The 12,217-nt window shown below is 40.4% G+C and overlaps 1 protein-coding gene across 1 annotated transcript in view; it reads right to left on the bottom strand.

The window, feature by feature from the left end:
* The window catches only part of LOC144770329 (myosin-4-like), a 62,239-nt gene that overhangs the window by 17,863 nt on the left and 32,159 nt on the right, over positions 1–12,217 (bottom strand). The window contains exons 25-31 of the mRNA XM_078654761.1: positions 9,970–10,060; positions 7,622–8,011; positions 7,411–7,537; positions 7,192–7,310; positions 5,755–5,951; positions 2,583–2,766; positions 56–221 (exon numbers count right to left, since the gene is read on the bottom strand). Of these exons, the coding sequence (XP_078510887.1) occupies positions 56–221; positions 2,583–2,766; positions 5,755–5,951; positions 7,192–7,310; positions 7,411–7,537; positions 7,622–8,011; positions 9,970–10,060 (1,274 nt within the window). The remainder of the gene's footprint in view (positions 1–55; positions 222–2,582; positions 2,767–5,754; positions 5,952–7,191; positions 7,311–7,410; positions 7,538–7,621; positions 8,012–9,969; positions 10,061–12,217) is intronic.

The raw sequence follows: 12,217 nt of genomic DNA, 5'->3' as shown, positions 1-12,217 counted from the left end.
GACATATCAAGCATTTGACTTTGGAATGCAAATTTGGAATGCAGTCAGTACTTACGTTGGAGGTTTTTGTTTTCTCTCTTCAGAGTCTCAAGATTGTCCAATGATTCCTCGTATGCATTTTTTATTTTAAAGACCTCAGTACTCAGTGATCTTGACTCCTTCAGAGCTGCTTCAAGCTCAGCCTGTGCTTCATCATGCTTCTGTTTCCACTCTGCCAGCACCTACATAAGTATGCAGAACACAAACTACATCAATGATGTATCTCTTTGAGCTAGAAGAGACCTCTGTACGATGTGAAATTCAAGCTGTGTCATATCCGCATTGTTAGCTACAGAATCATGCAGTAAACAGAATCATTCTTAATATAAGCAATAAAAGTCAGCTCTTAATTTTGAAAACCATGTCTCCTGTCTTTTTGACATCTTTGGCCATATTTATCAACATTGTGCTGGTGCAAAGTCCCCAAAAATCAAGCAAACCATTAATTGCAAAATGTTGATTTATTATTTACTTTCTAGCACAAAACGTGTTTTGCGCTGGAGAGGTACCTAAACATACCATAAAGTAGGGCTTTGTGATGCTTTGCTTTATTTTGCATGAAGGGGGTATCCGATGTGGATTCTCATGCTATCATCCACAGTTTGTTTGATGCAAGACCATTCTACTAACAATGGTAAACAGGACTTTCTGCAAAAAAGTATGCCTACTAGAGAGAGGAGCAAAGTTAGAGAAATGTTATTTCTCTAAACTTCTCAAGCTTTGCATGTGTGTTGCACTGACCAACACCCATACAAAGTTGGAAACGTTGTATTAGTCTAAGCATATTGTTTTTTTACTGGAGTGGTATTTTCCAAGAGCAACAAACCGGAAACAGTAAAAACCTCTTTCAATGACATAAACCTTGACAGCTTTGAATCCCAACTTTCACTGAATGCCATTGCACTTGGATTCGCCCTGGGCACCAATCACACTTCAAGAGACATATTGTAAAAAATACAAAGACAACCTGGCACCAGCTCTCTTCTTAAAATGTTTATTCAGGAAAGTGACTTCAAAGCTTCCATTGAAGCGCTTGTGCTCTCACATCAGGATGCTGGCAACTCCCAATTCCATGACTCCACATTGGCACCACTTAAGGGCCTCCTACATGCCATAGCATGTCTCATTCAGTGGAGAAGTGTGGCTCACTGGTTAGAGGAGGCAGACCTGGAAGCAGAGGTCAGCCCGGGACCAGGGTTCAATTCCCGGCTCGGCGGGGTCTTGAGTCCTAAAATGTCCATGGACTCGACAATTCTCGCTCCGGTGCCTACTCGATTCACGGGTTCACACTTTGCGACTCTGGGCAATAGCTTGCTTAATCTCCACAATGGCCCCTCGCGGCGGGATGCCTGGCTTTCACCTTGTGGATACCCTGCCGGGGTTATCTCACAGGGGAATACCAGGACGGGTTCCCTAAGCAAGTGCTTAGAAACCGCTCGGTGATTTGCGCTATATAAATTCCTGTACATTTACATTTACATTCAGTGCTAGACAAACTATGTTCACATCGCCCCCATCATGATGGAACACCATTGGTTCCACTTGCCCAACCACACTATTGTCAAATCCAGCTGTATCATTTAAAAAGCCATCATGACTAGCATTGCAGCATATCTTGCAGGCAAGCTAGCCGTCCCCGGTGGTCCTCGGCATACTAGTAGCAAGAACACCATCAGACTGCAGGCTAAGAAGTGTGAAAAAGAAAAATCAAGACAGAAGGCTTTTTCCATCTATGCACTTAGAGTCATTGAGGATGCATCTGTTTCAAGAACACTATATCACAATCCATTAACAATTCACAAACCAGCCACCTCTCTTATAGTTAATTGATTTTATTTCTGTCTGGGATACTGTCCATGCAGCCTCTTGTCTAGGTTTGCACTATAGAAGTCCCACATACTTGCATAAAAACATATGCTGAACATTATACACACACCTCTGCACTATAGTGGAAAGGTGTGTGTGTGTGTGCTGCTAGTGTGCCAGCACTTGAGACGAAAGCAGTAGCACTATATCTTTGTAGATATGATGCTGTTCTGCCATGTTCCTTTCATGAAACAAAGCACAGCAACTTTCCTTGCTCTGGTTTGTTGCTTGACATAATAGTGAATTCGATTTGTCCTTTTATTCTTTCTTGGTAATAAACTTCAACACTTTTTTACATAACAGAATCAGTGTATTTTGCAGAGGTAACTTTGGAACTATTGTTTCCAGGAGTTAATGGTTCTAGGCTGAGTATAGAGCTGGCTCAGGATCCGTGCACCTGCTTCTCTTCTTTTCATATGTTCATAACTAACCAGTAGGTAAGATTACAGTCCAGAATTTAAGGCACATATTATGTCATAATAAGTCAGTGGACAATTCAAAGTTATCTTCAAACGATTACGAGCACTCGATTTTGCTATTCATCTATATATTGGCCTAACAACATCCTAAGAATGGAACATATGTTGTGGGTACTCAAGCAGTAAAATATAAAAATCTGTAACACACAGATTACCAAGGAACACTGATCCAAGACATAACTATGCCTCTTGCATTACCTTGTCGAAGTTCTTCTGCTTCTTGTCAAGAGCTGCACAGGCTGAGTTTGATCTCTCTACATCAATCATAAGATCCTCAACTTCACCCTGAAGCCTCTGTTTTGTTTTTTCTAATGAGGAACATTTAGAATTAACAGCCTCAATTTGCTCCTCTGCCTCCTGTAGACGCTGAGCAAGCTTTTTCCTTAAAGAGAAAAAGATTGAGATTTTTAGCACAAGGGCTTTAATAACACCATAAGATTGATAGGAAATACTACTATTTTTTCTGCTCTGCTCTAAATTGTAATTTGTCACAGGAAGTGAAGTCTTCGCTCAGACATTTTGCAGTGAAATTGTGTTCTATGCCATGCAGCAGGAAATGTTGCTATTCTATTGCACTTCAGCAGGTGCTTTTTAACATTAATGCTCACAATATTGTATTTATATAAAATGTGATAAGCTAAGCTCATTGTTTCAAATAGGAATTTAAACAGTGATGGTATTAAGTAGTTGAGATGCAATAAAGTGACCGCAGAGAGCAGGGTCAAGCATACCAAAGTGAAGCAGACTGCCAAACGACACCCAAGTCCAGGGCCGAAAACAACCTTGCCGACTCTGGGAACTCAGGGTCAGACTTACCAACTGAGGACTCCCAAACTAACTATATAGGAGCCATCAAACGGCAGATAGGAAAGGGAGAAGAGAAGGCGCTCCTGACCCAAATGGAATACCACCAGCACTATATAAACAGGAGGCAATCTTCTGGGAAGAAGCTCTGGACTCACTCTTCAGAGAAATTAGAACGTTGAATATCCTGCCTAGTTCATGGAGAGGTACAATCATCTCCCCAATCCATAAATCTGGTGAGAAGTCGGAACCACAAAACTACAGATTTGTGGCACTATTAGATAACGAAGCTAAATTTTTTGCCGGCTTGTTACTGGAGGATCTCCAGGCATGGGCGGAAGAAAAATCCGCAATTCCCCTACAACAGACTGGCTTCCCAAAATCGGTCGGGACAATGACTAACATACTAAGCATGGCTATGCTTATGGATAAGGCTGAGTCCACACGGACGTATTTACATCTATGCTTCATTGAATATAAAGCTGCCTTTGATCATGTCAACTGCATCAGACTCTGTTCAAAATTGCACAGCTGGGGGCTGCCTCAGCCCTTACTCAAATTAATAATAAATCTGCATGCAAATACATGGCTACAGGTGAAGCTGGGCAATGGTACGCATCTGTCGAGGCGCATACCCACGGAAAAAGGGTTGAAACAGGGCTGTGTTTTAGCACCCACTCTTTTCAATCTGTTTATTGCTGATCTAGTCCCGCTGCTAACCAGCTGCAATTCACATGCCAGAAATTAGGAGATATCTCACTAACCTGTCTCCTCTATGCAGATGACATAGTCTTGATCAGCAAAACAAAAGTAGGGCTACAACATCTCTTAAACACAACGCAGGATTTCTCCCAAGCTAATGATCTAACGATTAACTTTGGCAAGACGAAAACAATGACAGTCAGGAAAAAAAGGCGACAAACCGCTGCCTTGTTCTGGGGAGAGACCAGAATAGAGGACACAACTGTAGGCAAATATCTAGGCGTGAAGCTGGATACAGGCGACCGCTTTGTGGCACAGAAGAACAGCATAAGGCACAAAGGTCTAGCACTAGCAATCTCCCTAAAAACATTAAACTCTAAATTAACTGGCCCATTCATCCTGCTGCTTGTTGAGGGGGTTCGGGCAAAACTTCTGCCAACAATCACCTGCGGTAGCGAGGCACAGAAAGGCAAGGACGCTAAAACACCTGATGCCACAGTAACAACAGCATATAGGGTTATTTTTGGGCTGCCGAAATACACTTCACCTGCACAAATCAGACTTGAATTTGGCGTTTTGAAACAATCACTTGCTGGACAAGGGGCCTCTGTCATAACATGGGACAAAGTGCGAAAAGCCGAATGGGGTACGCTAAACGAACAGTTGTGGAAGGAGTCAATTGCACCCCACATTACCAGCTGCGGAATATCTACATAGCAGTCTATACAAATTGGGGCTAAACCAACTTTGGCTGGAGGACAAGGATGCACTCTCAAAGAGAGCCCACGGTTGGATGACCCTGAATACATATACGAAGCCGGGCGCCCAATCCTACTTCAACTTGGGATATGACAAAAACATAAAAATTGCTTTTATGAAATATAGATTTGGACTGCTCCCCTGCGCCCAGCATATCCCTCCCTGGCTTCACATCAAAGCTGGCTCTGTGTGCCACCTTTGTGGATTGGCTCAGGAAGACATGCTGCATCTACTATGCTCCTGTAGCAAACTCACAACAGCACAACATACATTTCTGAAACAACTTTTCAATCAACGAGGGATTCGCACCAGGAGGCAAGCTCTGCTGGCATGTTTTGCACCTAGTGATCCACAATTGAACTGCAGAAAAGTAAAATATCTGAGACTATGCGGCAGCAAAATGCCAGAAATACAGACAATAGGAACCTAGCTAGAAAAAACATATGCAAAAGTACAAGGGGTCTGAGGACACTTCGAGCATATAATTCACAGTTGACAAAACTGACAAGTTATGTATGCTAACATTGACTTTGAGCCGACGGGCTCCTGGATGCTGCCCTGCGTGCCGGTTCGGGCATCGAGGCCATTGACGGTTGTTTGGCGGCCTTCTCCTCCACCCCTAACCATTTCTCTACTGATGAGGGAAGTTATCCCGAAACCCGAGCCATGTCTCGGGCGATACCCAAAAACCCGGGACATGTATCGGGTCTAGAGATTCATCAGTCCAACAAGTACCGACTTGCACCCACCTGGGTGATCCACTATTGAACTACAAGTACCAGAATCCCGAGGGGCGATCCGGAGGAGGGGCTAGCGGTGTGCGCTCCATTGCGGTGGTTTCTATTAATTGGCTCCCTTGAGCTTTGAGCCGACGGGCTCCTGGATGCTGCCCTGCATGCCGGTTCGGGCATCGAGGCCATTGACGGTTGTTTGGCGGCCTTCTCCTCCACCCCAAACCATTTCTCTACTGATGAGGGAAGTTATCCCGAAACCCGAGCCATGTCTCGGGCGATACCCAAAAACCCGGTACATGTATCGGGTCTATTTAGACTTGTTTTTATTAATTTTTAATATGTGAAATATAAAAAAGAAAAGAAATACTTACTTGGCCTCTTCCAGCTCCTCTGTCCGTTGTATAGCATCTGTCTCATACTTAGTTCTCCACTGAGCAACTTCCCCATTAGCTTTGGACAGTGCTCGTTGCAGCTCAGCCTTGGCCTCCTGCTCCTCTTCATATTGTTCACGCAGTAAGTCGCAGTCATGGCGGGCAGATTGCAGACCATGTGCCAAAGCATTCTTAGCCTGTAGTAATTTGATATGCAATTAAATGTGGTTATTCTTTTTAGATTTTCCTCTTCATTCAATGTCAACTGTAGCAAACAAATGATGTTATGCATTGTATGAATGGTCAGAGTGCCTAATATATCCAATACTTTACATTGGTTGAATCTGTTTTCCTATAGAAATATTCTGTAGGAAAAGAACCACACTTGTGGTTGACAACCTAGGGGCAGATTCACAGAGCTAATCTGAGACAAAATCCTAAACTTACTACTTTTGTTATTCACAGAAAGTACTTACGATATTTGGTATTCACAGAATGCACTAACGACTAACTTTACATCCGCACTCGGGCCGAAACAAGGAACAATAAGTGGCATGCAATGAAGAAATCATGTGTTTGTACTAAAAATACTTATTAAAGACATGCATAGGTGCTGGATAATAGGCAGTGGTCCCAGTGATAGACTAGATGACTGGAGCATTGCTTGTTGGTTTTTGAGACTAAAATCAATATTGAACCTATGAGCGGGTACAACAATAAAGTATGCGACCCAAAAGACATTAGAATAGATAAAAATCCATTATGAAATTCTTATTCACATGAGTAGAAGGGAATTCATTATCAGATGACATTTGATAAGAGAAGACAACGCCATTTAATGAAGGGAATCCTTTTATTATGAGTAGGCTGGGCTCTGGCCATGGGATTGGTTTACCTACCAAAAGACCTCTGCACCATTTATATCTGTAATAGAGTACACTGCAAAACAGTTGTTTTCAAGCTATCACTGCCTAAGCAACTTGTGCTCACTCACACTTTATGAACACTCTAATACAAGAACTATGAAGTTGTGTTGAGATTGTTTTAAATGTCTCATTTATTTCCTAAATGCAGTGCACCAAACTGTTTTCAGTGATTCACAATGTCATCTTTCTGCCATTTTCATATCAAATTATTGCAGTTCTTCTAATATATAATAGTGATCTTATGGGTCAATTTGGAGTTCCAGCCTGTAAACTTATATTTTTGGGAACAGAACTCATTTATAAAATACAAAAGTTACATAAGATGCAGTTAGAGCAAATCTAGTAATCACACCCTGACTGCGAGGCATAATTAATATTTGGTTTGTACACTGATATGTCTTTGAAGAAAATATATGCTCTGTAAATTGGTTAAAGACGGGTACATAACATCAGCATGGCATTATATAACTTTGATGAAATGATTAGTTTCATATAGGGTGATATTGTTTACCTTTATCTCTTCCTCAAGGTGCCTTTTCAGCTCCTCCAGTTGCTGGGTAAAAGCTTGCTTGCCTCTACTTAGCTGAGAAATTAAGGACTCTTTTTCATCTAACTGGCGAGAAAATTCACCTGAAAGTATAATAAGTTAAGGGTTAACATATTTGTCTACCATGTGATGTATGCATGCTATTCTCAAAGCAAAGTCATACAGATTCAACTTTTCATTTACCATTCTCTGTTGATAGGCGAGCTCTCTGTGTGTTGAGATCATTGATTATTCGCTGATGCTCTTCATCTTTTGTCTTAATTTCACTGAGTTGATCCTCAAGGGTTCTGCACGTTTTCTCTAGGTTAGCCTTTTAAAAATGTAAAATATTGATAATTTATGACAATGATTTTTGTTTATTACCCACTTCCCGCCTGTGTAAAAGTAAACTTACTTTTGCTTTAGAGACAGACTCCATGTTACTTGCAAGGTCATCAATCTCCATCTTTAGTTCACTCTTCTCCTTTTCCAGCTTCTGTTTGACTCTTTGCAAGTTGTCAATTTGCTCCCCAAGTTCTGCTACACTGTCTGCATGCTTCTTGCGCAGAGCAGCTGCTGTCGCCTCATGCTGCAAAGTTGACTCTTCCAGATCGCGACGCATTTTCTGAAACTCTGCCTCTCGCTTCTTGTTCATCTCAATTTGAGCTGAAGTGGCCCCACCGGCTTCTTCTAGCCTCTCACTGATCTCTTCAAGTTCCCTGGAGAGATCAGCTCTCTGCTTCTCTGTTTTAGCTCGAGATGCTCGTTCTGCTTCAATCTCCTCTTCGAGTTCTTCAATGCGAGCCTGGAAAAATAGGAATTATTACACTTGTAAAGCAGCGCATGTGTTAGTTTACAAAAACTATTGTGTAAAGAACATTGAATGTATTTGACAATTATTGTTTGATAAACAAGTACAGAATAGCTTTTATTAAAGCTTGAGTTGAATACACTGTGCTGACTGCACTGGTTGTGAATGAACACCAGAGTATCCTTGATCTATTTACTTGCTAAGTGGAGAATATGTCTATCTACATCCCTCACGAGATCCTGGCATATTGTCAAAGTTGATGTGGATAAGAAAGATAGTTGTTGGAGAAGTTCAGTACTTTTTGTATGCATGCCTAACGATGCTTTAACAAATGAGTAAAATACTTTTCAGGTTATTGTTAACAAATATGTTAACGGTTTAATAAATTATGAATGCAATGTATTAAAAGTTCTTGAATAATTACTTCAACAATCCTAAAACATTTTACGTAATTCAAATATAAAACATCCAATAGATACGAGCTTTGAATACCTCTACATTAAAACCACTATGCCTCAGAATAGTTCCAGAGCAATTGTCACAACTCTAACAGATTTGGCACATTTTAATGAGAGGCTTCATAAATCACGAGTAACATATGACCTAATGTAACACCTTGATAAGGTAACATAGGTCAGATAAGATCATTTTGCAGCACCTACAGAGTTTGAATGATCCTGTGCTTCATATTTAGTCACAGAACGTACACATCTTTCTTGCCTTAAAAGGCAGACCCAAACACCCATAATGGAAAAAAACAGTGAACATTTCCAACCTAAATATCATTAAGGTTAAAGGTTTTCTGTTGAAGCCTTAATAAACAATTGTTAAAAAGGAAAACAATAGTACACTGTGGTTAGAGTTGGTTGGACCATTGGGTAGAGTTGGCTTACAGGGAACAAAGATAGAACTGTCAGACTCACTAGCCAGAAATTAAAACTGAGGTTATAGAGGTATAGAGGAGATATTAAAATGCCCTGCATATTTATAACTGAATAAAAACAAACTCATAGTAAATAGGTTTATCTTTCATATTGTGGTGTCACATTTTCATTTTTATTGAGAAGGGTACAAGAGAACGAGAGAGTGATGACCCAAATACTAATTTAATGGTTAGACAAAGTGCTTGATCTACTGCCATAGAGGTTATTTAACTGTTCCCTATTTTTGTTGATGTGGTATGTATCATTCCCTATGCAAATTAGGATGTAATGCTTCCTTCTGTTTTGATGAAGAACTCAATCCCATATTATCTTCAAACAGGTCAGAACTGCAACATCTACATACTTCAATGCTTGATTAGATGCAGTGGCGAATAGGCATAAACTTTGAGGCAACTGTTTGTCAATGTATATTTAGTTTGCATCATTATATAGCAAGATATTGATTTCCTTCTCTGCCTTTTGTCCTATGTCACCATTACGAGCACTGTGCAGTTATAACTCACTATTAGGAACACTCATATGTGATGAATTATGTTTTGTTTAAAAAACGTAGACTCAGACTATTCATAGTATTGATGTACAATTGTTTTTCCTTGTAATTTTGAGGTATACAATTTTTTTCCTCCCCATATTGAAATGATGGGGAAAAAATATGATATCAACTTAGATTATGCCATCCAGGTATGTGGCACAACTTCCTGACACTGGTAGAAAGTAGAAAGATATGATCTAACACACCTCTCTATAGTTGTTCATGTCTGCCTAAATATTCTTGTTCTGTGAGTCAGTAGCGGTCGGTGGTGAGAGTGCTGCCGGCAGTGACGTGGGGCAGGGGAGGGGGCAGTAAACTATGGAACATGGCCAAATGCAGGTAAGTAAACATAAATATATAAAAATTATCGTTGCACGCACTGCATCACATTTGGTGATGAGGTGGTGCTGTGAGTTCCACTAAAGACTTAATTTTAACATAAAACATCACAAACAATACAACTACACGCAGGTTACCTGAAGCTCCTTAATCTTCTTCTGTAGCTGTATACCTAACATCTGTTCATCTTCAATTTTACTTTGGTACTGGCTAATTTCAAACTCCTTTCTGAAAAAATAAATAGTGTGAACAGATGTATGAGATGGGTATGTTCGTCAATGTCCCCTATCCTCTCTCATCAAAATGGATTCAATTCTTCACATTATGGAAATAGTGGATATATATTGTTCCAAAATCAGGTTATAACAGACATAAAAACAAGTATTACATCGTTTATCATATAAAAGAGGTAGTCATTGACTATTTCTTTGTAAATATATGCATTATGTTACTATAGGGATATTGTTGAAATGCTATTGATACAGTGGACACAATATTCTTTCAGGAACTGGAGGCTTTCCATTTGAAATGCAAGGTGCTTAGAAGCCCTTGGACTTTTGTAGGTGAGAATGATAGACTTGGTTGGAAGGAATAACTTGAGGCTCACTAGTGTCATACTTGCATTGACATCTCAATGTTCATTTAATAAAGCCAGCCAGGAAAGGTTTTTAATTTAACAGCTCCTATTCCACCAAACTAGTGTTCAGGACTGCATCACTTTTGCTGGTAATATAACATGGTAGCTCTCTACTTAGCGAATTAGAACTCTGTTGTGACGCTTCAGTTGTTAACAATGGAGTTAGGTGACAGACTGCTTCTGGTATTGGAATTACTTTTCACTCTGCATGTCAGAATGCTGTACTAAAATGAAGTGTGGCAGGGTATGCTCAGACGTGAGTCCCTTGCTCACTTGTCCACTGGATTCAAGATAGCCTGGCTGATGAGGATTATGAATCCGAAACCGGTCCCAGGATGCTTGTTTCCGGTCCAGGAAAGACATGGCTTGGCAGTTGGGGCTGGACTGTTCCCATGAGGCACAGGGTCAGACTGATTTGCATATAGCCATGTCTGAACTGGGGTGGCTGAGTGGGCTAAAGAATGGTGATGGAATAAACCCAGATCAGTTGACTGGGGGTGAGTGTTTGATTTGCTCAAACGCTCCGTCCATCATCCCCTTTTGTATCGTACTAAAATGAATGCAGAAGATATTTGAGAACTCACATAAATTGTGTCCTCCTTTTAGCTTTCTAGAGCACTAACCATACTTTTTTGGGCCAAAAGGAAGCCCTTATTTTTTGATTTACTTCAGTAACCTCTGTAAGAAATTCCTTTCAGTTTTACAGCTTTGACTTCATCATGATGGTATTCAGGTGTACAGCGCTTTTGTGTGCTCTATACCATAGCTACCAAGCTATGAGATCAGATTTGAATTAATTGAACTTTTTACTGGATCTAAACACTTAGTGCCTTTTTTTTACCGGTGGTGGACCTCAGGATCCCCCCAGAGTAATATACCACTTTCTCAAAGAATTTATAGGAAAGGTGCTTTCATTTTAGTTTCTGGAGCACCTTCCATAATCTCTATGCGAAAATCATGGGAAAACACTCTTCTCTCATGCATGGCTCTTACAATCCTAGCAGAAAGTCACCAGAATTCCTAAAATGAGTGAAACACAACCAAACAATTATTTATATTGTGACTCTGCTATCAACCTTCATATATGCTTCTTTTTGTGACCTTCAAAACCTGGTGTTCAACCTGGCATCCTTGGCATGGTTTCCCCCTAAAGCTTTGCCTTCAAACCTCCTGTATGTTGCCTTCATTTTCACCTGCTTTAGGACTCTGCATACTTTACCAATGCTAACCAGCACAAAAATGTTTGTGCTCTCTCCTTAAAACATGATAGATTTGGTTTATGTCCAATTGTCAAATTTAGTTTGCTTGTAAATCCATTGTAAAGTGGCAGCTCCTGTGCACAGGGCTGGTGAATTAAAGGTCACTAGTGGACCTGCAGCACTGATTATGCCATCCGCTTAGGTAGCACTTAGCATCAGTCATAGCTATCTGAGCTAACAATAGGTTGCACCATCATAATCCACTGCTTATGACTTCACATATAACATCACTCATGACATGTTTAATTATCTAATTGATGACATCAATGATCCCATCTCAAAGGACGCAAACAAATTCGCTGCTCATGCTCACCCTCGACGTGACAGATACAGTTACAAAGGTTGTAAATAATCTTACAGATGAGATTGCTTATTGCATTGTCCTTAACACTTAGAAAGCGACGACTATGAATATAGTATTATTTAGTAGTTTAAGTATGCATGGCTATCTAATTACTGTGTGCTTTTAGATGTTTCTACTTATTGGTA

This window comes from Lissotriton helveticus, chromosome 7 (assembly GCF_964261635.1).
Source record: "Lissotriton helveticus chromosome 7, aLisHel1.1, whole genome shotgun sequence".
Lineage (NCBI taxonomy): Eukaryota > Metazoa > Chordata > Amphibia > Caudata > Salamandridae > Lissotriton > Lissotriton helveticus.
Note: the sequence above shows the minus strand (reverse complement) of the source record. Positions and strands in the feature narration are given on the sequence as shown.